The sequence below is a fragment of the Urocitellus parryii genome, chromosome 10 (genome assembly GCF_045843805.1).
Source record: "Urocitellus parryii isolate mUroPar1 chromosome 10, mUroPar1.hap1, whole genome shotgun sequence".
NCBI lineage: Eukaryota > Metazoa > Chordata > Mammalia > Rodentia > Sciuridae > Urocitellus > Urocitellus parryii.
The window spans coordinates 48,829,237-48,850,499 of record NC_135540.1 but is presented as its reverse complement, the minus strand read 5'-3'; the positions used below and the strand labels follow the sequence as shown (position 1 = coordinate 48,850,499).

Genomic DNA, 21,263 nt, shown 5'->3' with positions numbered 1-21,263 from the left:
TGCTGTTGCCTTCAAACATTTTCTTAAAAGTTAAAATACTTATCAAGAGTTTCAGATTTAAACAATTACAAATCATTAGTTGAAATACTCTTTTCCTCTGTGTGTGTGTGTGTTTGTGTGTGTGTGTGTTTCCTATTATCCCCACATTGGTGCTTTGAAAGAAGATATCTGTCAATGATTTTTTATTAAATAAACAAAATCATTTACAGAAGTATAACTATCTTGAGTTTTCAGGAGGAAATTTTCTTTTTATACCCCAGAGTAGTTTTCAGAGTGATCATAGTTTTTGTTCTCCAATCCTTTTCAAAAGCAAAAACATCTACATGATCATTGTTCAGCTAGAAATTTAATGTTTATTTGTCCTTTAGGTTTTATTCTCAGTCTTAGGATTTTGATAAAAATCATTTCACAACTCAAGATCCCAAGGTTTTGATCTAATGATGCTTTGCCACACAGAGATGGGACATGATTTCCATACACTATGTATATAAGTTCCTTCTTCCTTCTTCACAATGCCATCCATCTATCACCAAGCTGTTCTTGAGGGTGTCAGGACTAGCAAGTACAACACTGACCTCTACCCTACTCCACTTTCAACAGGGAGGACAACTTTCTGCACTTACCTAGAAAGATCAAGCTTGAGGACCAGAACACTTATAAAAGCTGGTGGGGAAGGGAAGAATGGAATATCTTCCTATCTTCTTTTATGACTAAAGGACTGCTTTTTTTTTTTCAAAGCAGGGGTAGACTACTGATTTCTTTTTTGTGTCAGTCACCATTTTTTAAATTTAGAATTAATTGGAGTTAGTCCCAGATTCTAGCAAGCCTCTTTTCCAGTTTCTGTTTTCACAATTATTAAGAATTTTATCTTATTTCTTTTAATGCTTTGCCTTTACTTTTGAAAGAGGCCACTTGGTGGATTGCTAATACATCACCATTTTAGGAAAGAACTCAGCTATTACACAAATTTTTCCAGGTATGGCTTTTTAAAAAAATCAAAAAAAGGAAGAAAACTTTTGTGAGCAGCATGACAAATGGAAATGCAAGTTATACTGGAAAAGGGAGCTGAGGCCATTATTCTTTTATGGAGTACAAATGACCACATTTTGACAATTTTCCTTCTTTTCTATTTAATATATCTAGTACTGGCAAAAACACAGCCTGTGAAAATACCTCAGAGATCAGTATTCTTTCTTCCCTACATAAGAGTAATATCTTCCACGTTTCCCCAGGTCTTCTTCTTATAGACAATTTTATTATTTAACATTTTTCAAACTGCCACAGCACTGGGCACTTAGAGAACACATAAAAATATGTTCCCTGACTCTATCTTTCCCATGGGCCTGCATGTCCGTCAAAAAGACCACCAATACTGACTTTGTAGTCTGCACCACAGAATTAGTAGGCAGGGATCATACCAGGGACTGCAAAAGATAAAATTCACCATACAAAGACAGTTTAGTGCTGATTTTTTTAACCCCTTAGAATAGTATTTATTATCATGAACAAATGTACTCTTAATTTTTTTTCTTGAAAACATGACTCTTGATATGACTTCTATTTTCCCACATTAGATAGAATTACAGCTTTAGAGAAATGAATTTTCATTATAAGAAAACAACACAAAAAGAATGATAGCAGCAAAAAATCATTGGGGGCAAATGATACATTTACATAATAAAGCCTGGTTGGAAATTTGAAATTTTACAGAAGATATAGTCTTACATGCTAGCAAAAGAATTCAATTATATCGTATGGGTTATTTTTAACATGGAGGTAAATTTTATCATAATGTGGTTTCTGAAGCACAGTTTCTTTTGATGGGATTTTTTATAGATTGGTTTTGAGATTACTGCTGATAAGTATTTTCATCTGTCTACTTTTAGTCTGTGTCTAAGGTAGGGCTCAGGCCACCAAAGTTCAGAAGCTCTGCAAGAAATTCTTATTACTCCTCTAGAGTTAGGGGTGACTGGCATTGACAGTGGTTAGGGTGGACCTTCTTCTCCTAACTGCCTAATCCCATCCCCCAAAGAAATGGTTTTCCCTTGAAGGTGATGGCAACAATGTATCTGATGAACTTCATGATCCAGCTGTAGGTCAGAAGATAGATGTGCACTTGATCTACCCTCACAGGGAGGCAGTTGGTTATGAGGGCTTGAACCTCCTCAGTTGCCATGGGTCCTATCTGCAGTAAGACTGTGTTACTAAAATGGGGTTGATCTTGATGTGCATAGAAAAGACCAGTCTTAACCTTAGACTGTGAGGCAGGGAAAATTAGCTACATGTTTTCATGTCTTTGAAGAAGGAACCCTACCTTCCTCTAGTATCCTTTGACTTGAACATGTTCATCTAGGAGTCTTCTGGTTACTAAAAATGTTTTATGCAAATTTTATAAGCCTTAAATGAGCTCCTTATTTTTTTTTTCCTCAAAAGCATGACTCTTTGATTTGCCTTTTATTTTCCCACCTCAGATAGAATTGAACTGATACTTAGAAACCCTGGTTCCTTTTACCATTCTGTCCTCCCGCTTAATATGATTCAGACTTCAAAATCCTGATCAGCTCCTAACACAGACAGAATCTAGCAACAGCTTGTAACACTGAGAATATGCCCTTGACTGTTAGGATCACTTTTGGAGTGAAGGTCTGGTGGCACCATGTTCTGTGACCACCTTCTTGGCATTTTCCTCATTTAAAAACCAACTTGGGAAAATTAATTTTTAAAAATTATTTTAATGGAAAATTCTGTGATTTGTAGTCCTTAGCACTTTTCCTTTTTTTTCCCCAAAATGTAAGAATTGAGTTGAAGAATTCTGTTGAGTTTCCATGGAAATGGTGCCAATTAAATTTTTTTTTTCTGTTCCTCAGGAAAATTCCTTGGCTGAGCCATATTATTGCTTCCTGGCAATCCCTTGGCAATCTTGAACTGAAGGCATTGGAGGTGCTTATTCGTTCCCGGGAAAAATATCTGGCCCTCTTCATCCCTTTTTCTTCAAGCATACAATTGAAGAATTAAATAATCTTTTTAAGAGAACAGTGAGAAAATTTTGACTCTGACAAAATTTCAGAAAATTCCTCACTCTCTTTTTTTCCAATGAATAAAGAGGTCATCGTTGATGAAAGGATCTACTGCCTTTCTTATTATACCACAGAACTCAGGATATCTGAAGAGTGTTCATGAATCCAATAACAAGAAGATTTGATTGCCTAGTATGTGCCATGGTCTGGATGATTATAATATCTAAACAGTTTAGGAAATATAGCTGGAGTAAGGTATTTAGATAAGTTCATGTATTTCCCAATTATCCTTCTTTTTCTCATGCTAGATGCTGGTTTCCCTGCAAACTGCAGTCATCAGAAAGATTTTTTTTAATGTTTCATAAGGTTTGATGTTATCTTGGTTCTTATAAATTACTGATGTCCAAGATTAAAGGAATGGAGTGAAACCATCATACAGTGACAAATCAAAGAAGTTCAGTGGATTAGACAAAGGGGGATGCAGGGAAAGGAAGAAGGATAGGAAAAGGAAAGATGGTGGAATGAATCTAACATAACTTTCCTATGTAGATATAGATTATATATATATTCCATGCTTATATAATTATATCAGAATGTATTCTACTGTTATGTATAACTAAAAAGAGCCAGTTTTAAAAAAGAAGTGAATTTCTCTTATAGTTTTAATCAGGCTTCTTATTTTGGCTTCTTATTTTTGAGGATTTTCTTGTTATTTTGGCTAAGTCAATCTTTCTCATATAATTAAAGAGTATGTAATTTATTGCATAATAGTTACACATTTAAATTATGGATGGTAAATTATTTTCAAATTATGAAATTTTCCTTTCTTCACAATTAGCACTTGCATCATATCTACTCTGGCACAAATTTAAGGTTTGCATGATCTATAATGTATTTGTGTGTATTTATGCATATATTTGTTGTTTTGTTACTTGTAAACTGAATCTTTTAAAAGAAGCTTGTAGTAAGCTTTGCATCTGAAAATTGTATCTGACCATCTTTGCCTTTTAATTGATGCTTTTATCTTTTCACATTTCCTGTAACTATTGACATGGTTGGATTTGAATAAAAATTTGCTGGTAAACCTTTAACAACAATCGTTTCTCCAAAAATTATGTACACACATACATATATATATATAATCTATACTTACATATGTTTATTATTCAATTTACTTGTTTCATGTGAACCTGGGAGACCTGATTACTTTACATGGAATATAATTTATAAATATTAAATTATAATAAGTTGTAAAATAAATTCAATATAGTAAATTTTTAAAAAATGTTACCCATAAGTTGAATTTAAGAATCTAGAAAGAAGAAAGATGTCAGATAAAATATGATCAAAACATTCAGTATTGGGCTGGGGTTATGGCTCAGTGGTAGAGTGCTCGCCTAGCATGCACAAGGCACTGGGTTTGATCCTCAGCACCACATGGAATGTAAAATAAAGGTATTGTGTTCATCTAAAACTTAAGAATACATATTTATAAAAAACATTCAGTATCCTAGTCTTTATAGAGTTCTAAAAATCTAGTGATAATTGACCTTGATGAAGCAAACTGGGTAATAAATTATGGACAGATAAACCCATAAAATATCATATAATTAGAATCCTGTTTCCTTTCACCATTCTCTCCTCCCCTTTTGTCTGGGCACAGATGGAAACTACTTTTCTATCCACGTGGTGGAATAATAATCAGCTCTTCGAGGCTAAGTGGATACTAGACGCCTTCCCTTACATTGTTCTCTGTGGAACACCCAGAAGGCTAATTGATAAGATCAAGCTTTTCATGAATCTCTTCATCACACTTGACACTTGTCACCCTTCTTCATCTCCCCTTAATTCCGACTGAACTTAATTAAAAACACCATACTAGAATAATTTATAAGAAAAATGCTTCAGGGACATTTTATCCCAAAGAGCTCAAAGCATCTCCTCTCTTTGTTCTTTCTAAAGCTTTGTGAGTTGTGTGGGGGAGTCCAGATAGAAATAATCTTATCTACTTTGTTTAATTCTTTAGGAGCTGCTCTGATCTGAGTTGCACAAAAATCTTACATGAAGTTTTGCATTGATTTCTCGAGAGAGCTAAAGGCTCAGTGGGAGGATAGCATCAGATTTTAAAAAGACCTCTCCCCCCCCACCAAATATGAAATTGCTAAAAATGGAAAATTGCCAGATAAAGAGAGTTTGGTACATGTAAATTTGGAAACAGTCTATCCTCGTGATTCATGGGAGAAGAGAAGTTCAGCCTCCTCATGTAATGCATTCAAACACCATGAACTTAATTGCAAGAACTATCTAAGTACAACCTGGTTGCCATGGGAAATGCTACTTGAATTGATGGGTGAAGATCACTCATTTAAAGACACAACTGTGTTTGAAGGACATTCCAAAGTACCACAGGAGCAGGACTGTTGGGGTTATGTATTTAATAGTTCAGTGAGTGTTAGAAGTTGGTGCAATCTACACCTCACAATTTCTATAATAGTACAAAAACTAGTATCCAACCACAGGACTGGTTAGTGACTGTTCAAAATGTTCTGGTTTTGTTTTAATGTTTCTCTCAATAATTTACCAATTTCAAGATAACATGATTTAGGATTTACATTATTTCAAAGGTGGGTCTGCCAATTTTCATATCAGAGTCCGCTATTGTTACTCCTTACCTCTATCACCTTTTATGTTTTTCATATTTGAACATTAAATCAGTCCTGTTTGTCTTAAAAATCATAATTAATAACTTGCTAGAGTCTCTCTTTTCAAAAGGAAATAAGTATTTTAGAGGAAATTGGAGGTAGAAAATATTCCTACTCTGTGAGATATTTCTGTGGCTTCAATTTTCAGCACTTTTCTGCATTACAAACAATTATTCAAAATATGTTGAATCAAGGGCTGAAGGCAAAAGAATACTGATAAAAGGGCATCACATAGAATTCTCATGCTTTTGGGGGATCAAGCATTGGACCCTCCCGCCCTCTGAAGGTCTTGGAATATGTGACCTCTGATGCACATTATAATTTGTCTTACTTAACCTTCCTGAATCCCTGGTAACAGCATCACCACAGGCATTCTGACAAGGCCATTTCCTGTCTTTGTTAATTAAAATAAATTTCTTGCATTGATTTTATTATGTCAAAATTATGTTTGGGTAAGACACTAACTTGAGAGTGAAATTAATCAAACACACAATCATTTACTTCTACCCTAGGGGGCTTTATTCAGTATTCATAAGATTTCTTTAAATGTTAAAGATTATTAACTAGACTGAAGTTCTTGTCAGTACCTGGTTTCTTAGGAAGACCATGGAACTTCTCATCATCAGATTGTCTTCTTGCTGCCTTTTGTTGGAACACTGTAAAATATACAGAGCATATTATTTATTGGCTATAAACACTAAGAAAAAAAAACCAACACCCTATCCAGTGCAAGTCCCCAGGAAGCTAGGATGCAATATATCCTTTTCATTAGTAATAATTCCTGATTGTATTCTCTTTTGAGTAGGAGGATTATTAAATTTGCAATTTTCTCATTTGTGCAGTTTATCAGTCATTTCAGAAAGCATTTTTTTTGGGGGGGCAGAGTAGTATAATGCTGATGGAATGCCTCATTAAGCTAGTTAAATCAAGATATGATTCCATTTTGGTATCAGGTAAAGATAAAAGCTGCATTTTGTTAAAAGTGATAAATGTTAAAATCACATGAAAAATTCCATTTGCACGGAAATTACTCAAGCTGACTTTTCAGTGATAAGCAAGGATAATGACTTGTTTTTTCTTAAACAGATGAAAAGACTGTTGTATTTCACAGATGTAATAATAAAAAAGGCACTTTATTCTTGCATCATCCATCCAGACTTCAGACCTATTAAATAGCAGCTTATTTGAATTACTTCATTATCTGAAAAGTGCTTTGTTCTCATCTATTATTTCTCACACAAAATTCTGGGAGACAAGTCAGCATTACTCACCCCATTTTGCAGATGAAAGATAAAATTGATTGTTTCATATTTATTGAGCACCCACAAAGTTCCCGATAGCTTCTGGCATTTGTTAATGAAAAAATCCAGACCGTTTACAACTTTACTTTGGAAAATGAATATCCCAGAGTTACGGTCATGTTTTATTGGCAGTCTGAATTATAGGATTTGGGACCTGGAAGAGACCTGGGAGATTTAGTCCAAACTTGCATGTTTATAGATGAGGGAGGTGGAAGTAACTAGCTTGTAAAAGGGCTAAGTAATTTTGCAATGATCCCAGAGCTGTTGTTAGTGGAGAAGTGATTTAGATCCTTGAACTTCCGAGTGTTGCTTGGATCCTTACAGAACTGCTGCCTCTTCCATTCTGTCTTCCCTTTTAGAGGTAAGGCAGGAAGCAGAGGGAGCCGACCAAAATGAACATGAGAGCATTTCTAACACATTTGGGTCTCAGTTCTACAGTACTTCCTGGCTTAATGGATTCCAGGCACTTTGGAGTGGCCATGGTCCAGCAGGATGATGCTTGACCACTTTGGGAGAAACATCCTAGTGGTTCTCGTGGATCTCTGCCTTGGTTTTAACATCCTTTAAACCAATCTATATCAAGGTCATATCTGGGATTAATGCAAAAGACATATTTTGAATTTTAAAAAAGTGCCCCAAATCAAATCAAATTAACATTTATTTATTAAGCTTATAATTTGCTGGATGCTGTAAAGAGAAAGGGTATCTCTCTCTGCTGTCCTCAGGAGATACAAATGTATTTTCAAAGTATGAGGTGTTGAAGAAAAATTGCATGTATGAATCACATTTCTGCTTAAAAAAATCACTTTTCTTCTTCAAGTTCTGGGTTTGTGGCTTACATTTTTCCTAAAATAAAATGTATTGAGGGATATATGGTTTGTGAGTATATTTTAGGATATGGAAAGAAATTTTTTAAAGCAGTACTTGATTTTTTTTTTGCATTGGCTAGTTCTAAAAGTCTTGAAAAAATGCAACACTTTTGAAATTTTAATAAGATGCAGACTCTTTGTGCTTTCTTTCCAATATTATTAAGATATAACTGAGAATGTCTTAAGACTAAAAAGCTGTAGTCTGTTTTTTTTTAATATGGGAAATGATTTGAATCCAAAGATAAATTCAGAAAATAAATTCTTCAGCTAAAAAGTACATTAATTGGTAAGTTTTAAGAATTCTGCTGAGGTTTGAATCTACAGACTATTTGGAAGTGGAATTATTTTTCCAGTTTTTTTTTTTGGTGTTAATTTGCTAAAAATCACTTTATGCCCTATATTTTATTGGAATATTTTCTGGTACAACAAACACTTGGCTTGTGGGAAATACAGTAAGTGTGAAACAAATAGATGCTGTCATTGAGTTGTTAAGTTAAGAAGTTACAAGCAGAGCATTTATTTACCGTTGAGAGTTCACCATAACCCAGGGTGGGGGTGGAATATTGGGAAGAAAAAGTCGGATGCTATGAGTGGGGTGATAATGCAAATATTGATTGCAGACTATAAAAGCAGGATGTGAAGTAGGTCACAGCCCACAGTGCAAGGGTCCTTTCCACCTGTCTAACCTTCCTGGAAATTCACTCCTAATTCATTTCCAGCTGTACCCACCCCTCTTGATTACCTTTCTCCCTCCTGATAAGCTTCACTTCCTTATGGAAACCCAGTTATCAACTAACATTGCCAAACAGTTTTTTTTCTCATTGATATAAAGGCTAGGAGGTGTTTTTAAAATATGAAGTAACCTTGGGAAGAGGACCCATTTTAACTTGTTTCCTGAAGAAAGATCTAGTCCATCAAAATTATTACTGAAGCAAATGTGCGTACTCCATGGGTCTTAGGAAAAGATTGGATATAAAATTCTAGAATTTTTTACTCTTTCTTTTTTCACATTTTTATTAGACAAAACATTTTAATGGTATCTCCCAGCAAAATCTGTATTCTACAAAGCTTTATATACTTTGTGTTTACCAGGTTATCTCTTTTAGAAGAGATAAATATATAATTCACAATAGAGTGAGACTTGTGCGCTGGATGATGGCGTGTGTGTGTGTGTGTGTGTGTGTGTGTGTGTGTGTGTACACATGCACATACAAATACCTAAATATGCAAGATTTGTGATGTGTTGAATCAGAGTCTATTTTCAATATATAGTAATTGAAAAAGTGTATTACAGAATTGTTACCAACTTGGCACAATGGAAGGGGTAGTGTCTTAACATTAACATCATGCATAACATGGGAAAAGGCTTTTATTTTCTTGCCAATAAGATTAGGGCTTAGATGCACGGATTTTGAATTGTCTCATTCAGTTCACACTATAAGATGCTGGCAACTCTGATATTCTGATTTCCATGGCCATTTCAGGTGTAGTGGTACTGGGGTAAATTCTTAATAGAGTATGGATTCAAGTAGAATGCTGTATTTTGAGGAAGAGATCATTTGCAATCTGAGGGCTTAGAATAATACAAACTAGAAAGTTCAATGACAGAGCAACGTTAATTTTTTATAATATATTGAGATGTTTCTGGTCCTATGTGTTTGAATACTTGTAGGATATTATTTCAACTACATTTTACTTCATTGGTGTTCAAAGAATGTATCAAGGCAATTATGTAATATGTCAACTTCGATGACTTTCTACCGTGTGAATGTTTTTCCTCTTGCTACCTAAAATTGGAATTTGAGAAAAAGGAAACATGAATACATGGTTTGTTCTTGTCACTACCTTTAAACATAAAAAAATTTCATAGAGGAGGAAAAACAAGTTTTGAGGTTTAAAATAATCATAAGCAATATGAATGTCTCAAATAACAGCTTCATTTATTTTAAATATTGGTAGAATGACTTCTGTAGAAGTTTCTCTAGAATAGAAATGACATTGAATGGAAAAATTAGCATAGTATTAAATATTCAAAATGTTAAGCACAGCAGAACTAGCAGAAAATCAGGAGGAGGAGGAGGTGAAATATAACAGACTCACTTGCACTATTTGTCCTTTCAGGCTGCTTCTGTCAGAACATTCTTCATGTCAACCTCCTTTGTGGCCAATTGTAAGCAAAATGACTCTTCCAGAGCTTCCCTCCTTAGAAAATCTGATAAAATTGATTTTGAACTGTGTTCTAATGGCCAAGGTGATAGAAAGTCTGAGTAACAGCCAACAGCATTCATGACGATGTGCAGTATAACCACAAACCCTGGATGTTCCATGCCCATCAGAAGTGAAAAGTGAAATATTGTTTAGAGATGTGCATCTGTCACTGATGATTATTCTCATAACTAGACATTTGATATAAAATAAAATGTGCATATATGTATTGTGTTGTGAACTTTCAAAGGAATAATAGGGAGCAGGGTGGCAGCAGTGGTGTTTATCATTCACTTAAAATCTGTCACCGGGTTACCAATGACATAGCCAAGTGCCACGCTGGGTCCTGAGGGTGCAAAGGCACTGAAGACACAGTCAAAGTCCCCATACTGCCCTCCACGTGTTCACTTGAATAAAGGCCAAATGTGCCCTTAGTGCCTAGAGAGGGGAGAGAACAGAGAGGAGGAACAACCAGAGATGGTCAAGATCAAGTCCTTGCAACCCCACTCTCCCAACCTCATTCTCCCAGTTTGTACATGTAAGAACTAACTGCAAAAAGGCAGAGCAAGGTCAAACAAAGCATCGTAAATGGACATGAGTAATCAGGGGTTATGGAATTTGTCTTTAAGGACAATCTGTAAAGGATCAGTGACACACAAAGTCACTGATGTGATGACACCTCACTCTTGAGACTGGCAGAGAGGGAAAGAGGGAAGCACATATCTGCCTGAAGGCAAACAGCATAGAAATCCCAAGTCCATGGCCATATCAAGAGATCCGTGCACTTCCCAAAGAGAAAATGTAATTTTCTTTCCCATTTGGAACAGAAATAAGTCTGATAGATGTGTTCCCATAAAAATCCTTTCCCCAAACAGGAAATTTCACTATAAAATTTTCTTTTCTACTTCTGAGCAGCTTAATTTTTTGCCAGAAGAGAAAACAAACTATTTTTATTTGCATATGTATTCTTTCTCCTGCAAATATTTGTATTCTAGAATTGTTTCTTATCTGAGAGGTTGGTAATTTCTAAAAGAAGTTAGTTTGCTTTGTGGAATCCTGTATAAGGACAGCTTGTTAGCCAAATCTCGACTCACTACTGGGTCCATCTCCTCCTATAAGACTTCATTTGAGCTCATTGATTGACTTCTGTTTTTGCCCATTTGTATTCAATAAGCAAACAATAGTATGAATGTAGATATTAATAACATGCCATGAAATTTTGTTTCAAAAAGAAATGATTTGGATAGTAAGGAAACTACTGGAAGACTCTTGAAACTGAGTTCACTTTTTAGGTCATGTTTGTGGATTACCCTAAAACCACTACTCTGCCCCTTCCCTCTCTGTGTCAGAAAATATTGCTCTCTTACAACGTGTCAATGGGATCTAGATTAATTTTCATTTTGTTGTATTTCTCAGGATGATAAAACTTGGCCCTTTAATTTTTTTCTCCCCTGAAATCAAGATAAGCTTTCCAATTATGCTCACTTTGAACAACCATTAATGACTCATACTGCTAATAAGATTCCACCTATAGAAATGAAGATTGACAATTTCAAAAGGACCGGGCTGTGCCCAATCATTGTAGATGGTGTTCAATATTGGTAGTTAAAGAATATTTTGGAAAAGTCATGCAAGATGACATGTTGGCACACAAAACCCTGTGTAAACAGTAAGAAGCAAGAGGCAGACTGCCTGGGGAGATGAGGCAGGTCTTCCTCAGCTCTCTGTGTACAATGTTCCTTTGGTCACAGTGACTGACTGCCATCTTCCTCCCACTGTTCTGTGTTGCCCATGGAACACATGTAGTTTCTAGTCCTCCTGAAAGCCCTAGGAAGCAGGTGTTACCACTGCTCAAAACAGAAACAAAAACAAACAAACAGAAAATGAAGCAATGTTGTATAACTTGTACAAAGTTACCCAACTTCAAGTGGCAAAGTCATAAGTCAAATTCAGTTCCACTTGGTTTCACAGTCTTCATGAATTTACTACGGCATGCTCCTGGTTCCTTTAAGGATACATCTCTCACCAGAGAATCTTATGTTTCTTTAATTGGTACCAACTTAGAGTTACATAGAGCACACATTAAAAGTCCTGGTGGAAAACATTGTGAATTCACACAATCTAAAGTGAGAAAAAAGAGTGTGTGTGTGTGGATAGCTGTATGACACAACTGTGATTTCTTCTTCCAGTGACCAGTCTCTAAAGAATTTAAATGTTCACTTGGGTTTTAAAATGGAAATCATTTAAGGTCAGAATTTCTCAACAGGGGTGCTATTGACCTTTCAGACTGGATAATGTTTTTGTTGTAGAGACTGACCTATAAATTTTAAGACAGTTAGTAGCATCCCTAGCCTCTACCTAGTAGATGCCACAAGTACTGTCCTAGTTTTGGCAATCAAAATCTCTCTAGATGTTACTAAATGTCTTCTGAAGGCAAATCACCAGCAGTTAAGAATCACTGGTCTAGGTCAATGAATCTTCTTGCTAACCAAGTATTTAACAATGAGTTTAAGAGCATCATCAATTAATGGGAAAAAGAATAATTCACACTGTAACTGCTTGAGCACCTCTGTGCTTGGTAATATTATTTTCTCATGTAATGCAGATTCTTTAATATCAGTCAACACCATGGTTGATTACTGTCTCCTACCTACTTCCATAATATCGAGGAATTGAATGCTTGGAAGAGGAGGCTGAAAAGTTTACCATTACTATCCCAACACTCCAATGGATGGGCTGAAAACCCTTCTCAGATTTTATTCAGTCTATGAAGAAGCTAGGAGAAGTGAGAAGGACAGAAAGAGCAAATTGACACACTTGTGTCATACAAGCAGACTGCTTCCCTTCAAATGACAGTAGGAGCACAGGTCAGAATGATTTCACCTTTGCAGAGGTGTACTAGCACCTTTTCATGGAAAGAAGAGAGGCAGCAAGTCCCAGGGAAAGGCAGGAACATGGGTCTTACAGACAGAATGATAAATATGACACTCTGTTCTGATAGAGCATCTGTGATATGGATACTATGTCCTGAAGCTAAATAGTTTGGACAAGGTCACCTAGCCAGAGAGTAGGACACACAGCACTTGATCTGAGGCCCAATTTAATCCACTTGACTCTGTTTCTTTACTAATGAGGACAGAGATCATTCTACTCTGTCACATTTACAATGATATGGATTAATTTCCCCAAGAGTTTCTACAAGGTCTTTTATTTATTTTTTTCTTTTTGCATTTCAGTTGCATTGTATGTGATCAATTTCAAGTACAAGTGAATTCCAAGTGGAAATTTTCTGAGAGCAACTGAGTTGTACTTGACATTTTGGGGTCCCAGTAGCTGAGTAGCTCTCAAAAAGGTCATATACAACTTTGTTGCACTGCTAAATGCCAAGGGTAATGCAGCAGTAACTGAAAATTGAAAGGAAATTATATTCTACCCCAAATCAACCACATGGACTCTGAAGAAGGATCTTTGCCCTATTAATTGTGTGAGGGAGACATGGAAAATTGTCCATTGATGTAGAAAAATTTTCCCCAAAAGGCATTCATCTCTTTGCATGAAATATAGACAGAGTTTTACTACCAATCTATCTACACTATGCCAAGTGCTCATTTTCCTTCCTTGATTTGCCTTAAATCAAGAATAATGTCACTAAAGAAGATTGTAAATCCATGTATATAATACTTCTATAGTCTTTCCTTTTAATGAATCAGATCTTTTCCAATATAACAGGTAGAAAAATGTGGAGAGCATTGGTATCTGGAAACAGGCAGATGTCAAAAACCTTTTAAGAAAAAAGAGTAATTCTTGTTGTGGTTGCTAATGTAAGGTTAGGCTCAATATGACAAAAACAAGACAAAAATCAGAAACATATCTTTGGATAAAATGAACCAACATGGGTTCAATTGTGCATTAATAAATTACACTTTTGGAGGGTAGGGCCTGGTAATGGTGGTGGAAATAGAGCTTCTCTCATACATTCAGCTTCATGTTAGCAGTTAGAAAGCTTGGCCATATATGAATATCCTAGAGCTTTGTTTCTTTCTGCATGGGCTCTGTCCTTCACATTAACAGTGCTTCAAATATTGGGTGTTTTAAAATAGGGGAAACTTAGAAATTAGTGAACATATGTATTCTTCAAATCATCTTCCAGTGTGATCTTGATAGGGATCTTGTCACTTCTGTCACTGATGCATTCAGTTAAAATTTATCAAATATTCATATTCTGTACTATGAATTCAGTACTGAACTTGGCACTAGAGATATAATGGTGCACAAAACCAGATAAGGTTGGTCTCTTCCTTTATGAGTTTTATTGGTTAGAAGGAAGAAATAAATATTAATAAATACATAGCAATAAATATATCAGTGAAGGAAATTTGTGGTGCCACGTGTACAGGCACGAAAGGCAGATTGATCTGGGTCCAAATCCTACCTGTTTCTAGTTTTATTATTGGGGCAGGACACTGAAACTCACTGTGTATTAGTTCCTGTACCTCTAAAATGAGACTATTCTGCCATCCAAGAAGAATTATTCCATGAATTAGAAATTATCACCCAAATTGTCTAATAGTAATCCTAAGGAGCAGACTAAGCCAATTTGTCTCATTAGAGACCAGGTTTCCTTCCCCTACTCACTCCAGTTCCATTATCTATGTTTCTTCACTATGGACTCCACCAGAATTCAAGAAACATGGAGATACTTTTTCTCTACTAAAGTTAGTTTATCAAAGTCATCCTTTGTCCAGAAATTGAGTAAAGACAAATAAGACTTGTCTGAATTATAATGTATTGAGCCATATAAAGCAAATGCTGGATTTTTTGCTAAATTTACCTTACTACAGATTATAAATCTATGAAGTAGATATTATTCTTTTTACCCCAATTTATCTTTGAGGAATTTAAATCTTGGATATCAGGTTATTTGCTTAGGTAGTATCAACTGTATTGGAAAACAGGTTTTTCTGTAAAGAAAACACAGTTTTCCTCTACATTTCGGGTTTTCCTCTGCCCATCTTTTTGCCAGTACTTTCTTGAGGTTCTGAAAAGTAAACTAGGATTCTGCATCCTATATTGTTCTCCCATCCCCTGTTCCACATCCTTCTCTTTTGGCTATGTAATAGCATGGGTGTGCCAAAATTCGGCTACTGCTTCTATCCTCTGGCAAGAATTGGGGCAAATTAATGTTCTCCTAATTGATTGGATGGCTTTCTGGGAAATAGTGGCAATTCTATTTAATAGATATGAGCTATGGGAAGAAAAGAAAAAGGAATGAAGTGGTAAAAGATGTTTATTGAGTGGAATCCAAAGAACATCAAGAAAAAAAATGAATTGATGAGGCAATCTCCTATGCAAGTGCCCACACATAGGGCAACTTGTATCATCACCACGTAAGGAATTTACATAATTAATATGCAGAAAGACTTTGTCATTAGTACTCAATAAATCTTTATGTAATCAATCAATAAATGAACATGGAGGAAAACCATTCTAATTGACTTATTTAATGTGGGGATTGGTTGAAAGTCTAAAGCAGTCACAGACTCAAATTTCTTCTCCAATCTGTGAACAGAGCCAGTTAACCATAATGGGAGGTTATTCATTACAGATATTGAAAAGCAGTTGTGATGGGGTGGGAGTTTGAGGATTCAAAAATATGCTGAGTCTCAAAGAGAAATACCCACAAACCTTTGGAATGCAGGAAAACTCTCAAGGCTGTTCGAATGTGAGACAAGCCACACAAGAGCAACGTAGCTTGTATCCTTGCCAACAGAAGTAACTGTATACTATAGTAACAACCTATAGTGTATCCCCTTCTGCTGCCCTTCTACAGATACCAATGAACACCAAAGCAAGGGATTGTTACCTCTCATTCTTGAGCTGGACTGCATTCCCCCTTGAATGTATATTCCATGCCTTACCTTCCCAAATTCTCACTCTCTAGATAGCCCACATTCTCCCTCAAATGTCTCTGCTCTCCTATATAAAGCTCTGTCTTTGTCTCTGGTATGTGCCGAAATTCTTTTCTCTCACATATGTCAAGTATGCCACTTGTCCTGAGTCAAGGTACTGCCTCCAGGAGCTCCATAGATATCTTCTGGTGACAGTGGCATATGGGATATAAGGCACTATGAATGACAAGAGTTACACACTGGACTGGAAATAGAACAAATTAAGTTGTTCATTCTGGTTGAAATTTTCCAGTCTTCCTTGAGCATTCCAATCTCAGTGTGCTGGCAACAAGATGTACAATTTCAGACTCAAGTTAGTTGGATTTTATTCTAGAAAAACTGAAAAAAACATAGGGGAACAGAGCTATGTAAGTTTATATTTGGAAGTTACTCAATGAAAAAAGCTGGTTACCTCCCTATCAACCCATAATGCAGTTAACAATTAGACATCTTCATTCAGGATTTTAGAACTTCCTTCTTAAACATGCAAGCATAGCCAAGAATAGCCGTATTTGGTGGAAGTGTCAAGCATGACAGACAGAATAAATGAACAACAAATAAATACAATGGAGATGACATGAGAGTAGAAGAAAAATAAAAATCTGAACAAAAAAATTGAAAATCTCAAACGAATAAAACAAAAGCAGTAACAAAGACAGTAAATTATACTTCTCTCCCTCTCCTGCCTCCAAAAAAAAAAAAAAAAAGAAGAAAATGGTATTAAAAAGAACAGAGAACAAGAAAGTGATCTTGGAAAACCAGAATATGATTGCCAGAAGGACAGGAAGGTAAAGACCCAAAAGGACAACAATAAAAAATGGGAGTCATTGTCTTGGGCAACATCCCAAGGACCAGACTACATAGGATAATGCAATTCTTCAAACATTTTGAAAATATGACTCAGTTATTGTACCAACTCAGGTCTACTTTCTTTGCTTCATGTACATTTGTTGGGGTTTAGAAACTTTGTGAAAGAGATAGTGACATCCTGAGATTGCTATGATAGACAGTCTGAGAATTTCTAGCTAAATCTTTTTTCTTGTCTTCATCATCTAGATAATCATTCCAATTAACATTTTGTGTTTGCTGAAACACTTAATAATTTCAAAATTTGTTGCAGTTTTTTTGATCATTATCACCAGTAGATCACTGTTAAATAAGAATGTTGTGCAATGGGAAATAACTTTATGGATACTTGCTAGGTATCTATTCAAATCTCTCAATATATTCTGCTTAAGAAGTAGAATGATTTCTTTTGAAAATATTAAACACAGACAACTAATTGTGTTTCTCTGAGGTGGATCTGGGGTATATATTTAAATATTTTTGTGTTACACAGTTATCTGATTATCTGTAGGAGTTCAGCTTCCCTCTTGTAGAATTGTGAAAAAATTCTCAAATAGAATTTATCTGTGTATTCTCTTGTTTCACGTGCCTGGGGTGGTTTGTCAAAATTATCCTTCTTAATGAAGAATTAGAAAGAAGAACTCACACCATAATTTTTATTTTCTTTATTCATTATTTTTCTAAATTAAAAAAAAATGACTCAATATCACTTACCTGTGCCTTCCAACTTTTTAGAGTTATTTTGGAGCACTGATCACATCACCTTGTACCACCCTTCCATGTGCAAAAGGAAGAAAAAAAGTCTACACATTCAAAAACAAACCAAAACATTACCTTGAGCTATGTAAGGTGTTGTTTCCTCCTTCTGAGGTACATTTGTGGGTCGAGGTGTAGGGGCAGGAGGTCTGTTTATAATGAAGGACCGACTTCCGGTTTTCTTCTTTACACTCATATTGGCCAGGATCTGGTCATATTCATTGTCATCAATCTCAGCAAAAGTGTAAGGGTCTTCCTCCTCCTGTTTCTTTTCATCTTCTTTCTTTTCTTCTTCTACTTTGGGTTCATCTCTCTTTTCTTGTCTGGCACTAGGATAACTCCAGTTTTGACTCCTTTCTACTTGTCCTTCCGCGGTTCTCCCTGCTTATGAAATATTTAGACTGTGTTTATGCTTCTGTTCTATGCAATGTTATTGGTGTCCATCCGACACAATTGGGTTTCCCAAAGTAGCTTAATCAAATGCCATAGGAAACAATATAAAGGAAGAGGTCCTGTTTCTAGAAAAATAATTATAAATAAATTCCAAAAGAAAAATGAACAGTGTAATTTGTGAACAGAACTTTCTGCAGTTTGTAGTTGCTAATTTTGTTAAGAGAACCACTTGGTTTAAGAAATGAATTTTTTGAAAACATAACTTTTTACCGCCTTCTTTCTCCACCAGCCATACACTTTTGTGATTCTTGCACTGAATATTTTGCCTAGAGTTCATTTTCTCTGTGAATGATGGGAGAAGATAGCCAAAGATATCACTACTCTATATCCTTCTGGTTGGTTTCTGGCTATGACAAAACTGACCTTCAAAAATGCAAGTCTAGATTTTTATAAGCCATTTAGATAAAGGACTCTGAAAATAGCATTCAGGATACAAAAAACAGTATCGACAACAAATGGCTTGAGTATTAATTCATATGAAAAGAATAAAAGTAGACATGTCAGAATCCTGTGGCTCCATATTCAGTAAAATCTACACATACTTTTATAGGAATATGCTAGAATATTTTAGTAGCTCTTATTTAGAAGACAGATACATGAAATACTTTGGTGAATAAGTTGAAAAGAATTTGAATGTTATGGCTCTCTATCAGGTCAATGAGAGGTTTGGTTTTTGTTTTTTGGCTTTTTTAACCCCCATTTTTTAAAAAAAAAAAAAAACATTGCTACATTGCCTTTGGAGGATGAGAATCAGATAATAATGTTAGGAAAACTAGGGATATCAGGAACATACCTCAACATTGTAAAGGCTATCTATGCTAAGCCCCAGGCCAACATCATTTGAAATGGAGAAAAATTGAAAGCATTCCCTCTAAAAACTGGAACAAGACAGGAATGCCCTCTTTCACCACTTCTATTTAATATAATTCTCAAAACTCTAGCCAGATCAATAAGACCAGATGAAAGAAATTAAAGGTATATGGATAGGAAAAGAAGAACTCAAATTATCAATATTTGCAGATGATATGATTCAATACCTAGAAGACCCAAAACATTACACCAGAAATCTCCTAAAACTAATAAATGAGTTCAGCAAAGTAGCTGGATATAAAATCAATAGCCATAAATAAATCAAAGGCATTTCTGTATATCAGTGACAAATCCTCTGAAAGAGAAACTAGGAAAACTACCCCATTTACAATAGCCTCAAAAACAAAAAACAAAAACAAAAATAAAGAAACAAAAAACCTTGGGAATAAACTTAACAAAAGAAGTGAAAGACCTCTACAATGAAAACTACAGCACACTAAAGAAGGAAATTAAAGAAGATCTTAGAAGATGAAAAGATCTACCTTGTTCTTGGATAGGCAGAATTAATATCGTCAAAATGACCATACTACCAAAAGCACTATACAGATTCATGCAACCCCAATCAAAATCCCAATGACATTCCTCATAGAAATAGAAAAAGCAACCATTAAATTCATCTGGAAAAATAAGAGACCCAGAATAGCCAAAGCAATCCTTAGCAAGAAGAGTGAAACTGGTGGCATTACTATTCCACACTTAAACTATGCTCACTCCAGAGCAATAGTAACAAAAACAGCATGGTATTGGCACCAAAATAGAACTGTAGATCAATGTTACTGAATGGAGGACACAGAGACTAACCCAAATAACTACCATTACCTTATATTAGGCAAAGTTGACAAAAACGTGCATTGGAGAAAAGATAGCCTGTTCAACAAATGGTGCTGGGAAAACTGGAAATCCACATGTAACAAAATTAAATTAACTTCTATCTCTCACCATGCACAAAACTCAACCCAAAGTGGATCAAGGACCTAGGATTAAACCAGATACCCTGGGCCTAATGGAAGAAAAAGTAGACCCAAATCTCCATATGTTGTTTCCTTAATAAGACTCCTGTAGTGCAAGAATTAAAACCAAGAATCAATAAATGGGATGGATTCAAACTAAAACCCTTCTCAACAAAAGAAACAATCAGAGAGCCTGCAGAATGGGAGCAGATCTTTATCCCAAGCACATCAGATAGAGCACTATCTCTAGGATATATAAAACACTCAAAAACCTTAACACCAAAAAACGAAATAACCAAATCAATAAACGGGCCAAGGAACTGAACCAACACTTCTCAGAAGAGGATATACAGTCAATCAACAAACATATGAAAAAATGGTCAACATTTCTAGCAATTAGAGAAATCAAATCAAAACTTCTCTAAGATTTCATCTCACTACAGTCAGAATGGCAGCTATTATGAAGACAAAGTGTTGGCAAGAATGTGGGGGGAAAGCTACACTCATACATTGCTGGTGGGACTGCAAATTGGTGCAGCCAATATGGAAAGCAGTATGGAGATTCCTTGGAAATCTGGGAATGGAACCTCCATTTGACTTAGCTATCCCTGTCCTCGGACTATACCTAAAGGATTTTAAAACAGCATACTACAGGGACACAGCCATATCAATGTTTATAGTAGCACAATTCATAATAGCTGAAGGGCTAAAATGTCCTTCAGTGGATGAATGGATAAAAAAATGTGGTATATATACACAATGGAATTTTACTCAGCAATAAAAGAGAATAAATCCATCACATTTGCAGGTAAATGGATGGAGTAGGAGAATATAATGCTAAGTGAATTAAGCCAATCCCCAAAAACCAAAGGTCAAATGTTTTCTTTGATATGAGGATGCTGACTCATAATGGTGATGGGGGGTCGAGCATGGGAGGAATGGAGGAACTTTAGATAGGGAAAAGGGGAGGGAGGGAAAGGGAAGGGGTTAGGGGGTAGAAATGATGGTGAAATGAGTTAGACATCATTACCCCAAGTACATGTATGAAGACACAAATGGTGTAAAATACTTTGTGTACAATCAGTGACTTGAACAATTGTGCTCTATATATGTAATATGAAATGAATTGCATTCTGCCATCATGTATAACAGATTAGAATAAATATATAATTTAATAAAAATATATTTTTTTAAAATGATAATAAAGTAGTTTATTACTTATGGGCATTTTGGTGGAAAAACAGAATCTAAGAGGAAACACCAATAGTACAGAAGAAAAGACTATTGTTATAAGAAGATTCAGCAATTGTTTTGGGTAGGTTTTTGTGGAGTGACCAAGTTCATCT

General features: G+C 35.4%; 1 protein-coding gene across 1 annotated transcript in view; it reads right to left on the bottom strand.

Moving 5' to 3' along the window:
* Bank1 (B cell scaffold protein with ankyrin repeats 1) overlaps positions 1-21,263 on the bottom strand; it is a 231,081-nt gene that overhangs the window by 11,969 nt on the left and 197,849 nt on the right. Inside the window, exons 10-11 of the mRNA XM_077803113.1 lie at positions 17,723-18,021; positions 6,307-6,375 (exon numbers count right to left, since the gene is read on the bottom strand). Coding sequence (XP_077659239.1) covers positions 6,307-6,375; positions 17,723-18,021 — 368 coding nt within the window. The remainder of the gene's footprint in view (positions 1-6,306; positions 6,376-17,722; positions 18,022-21,263) is intronic.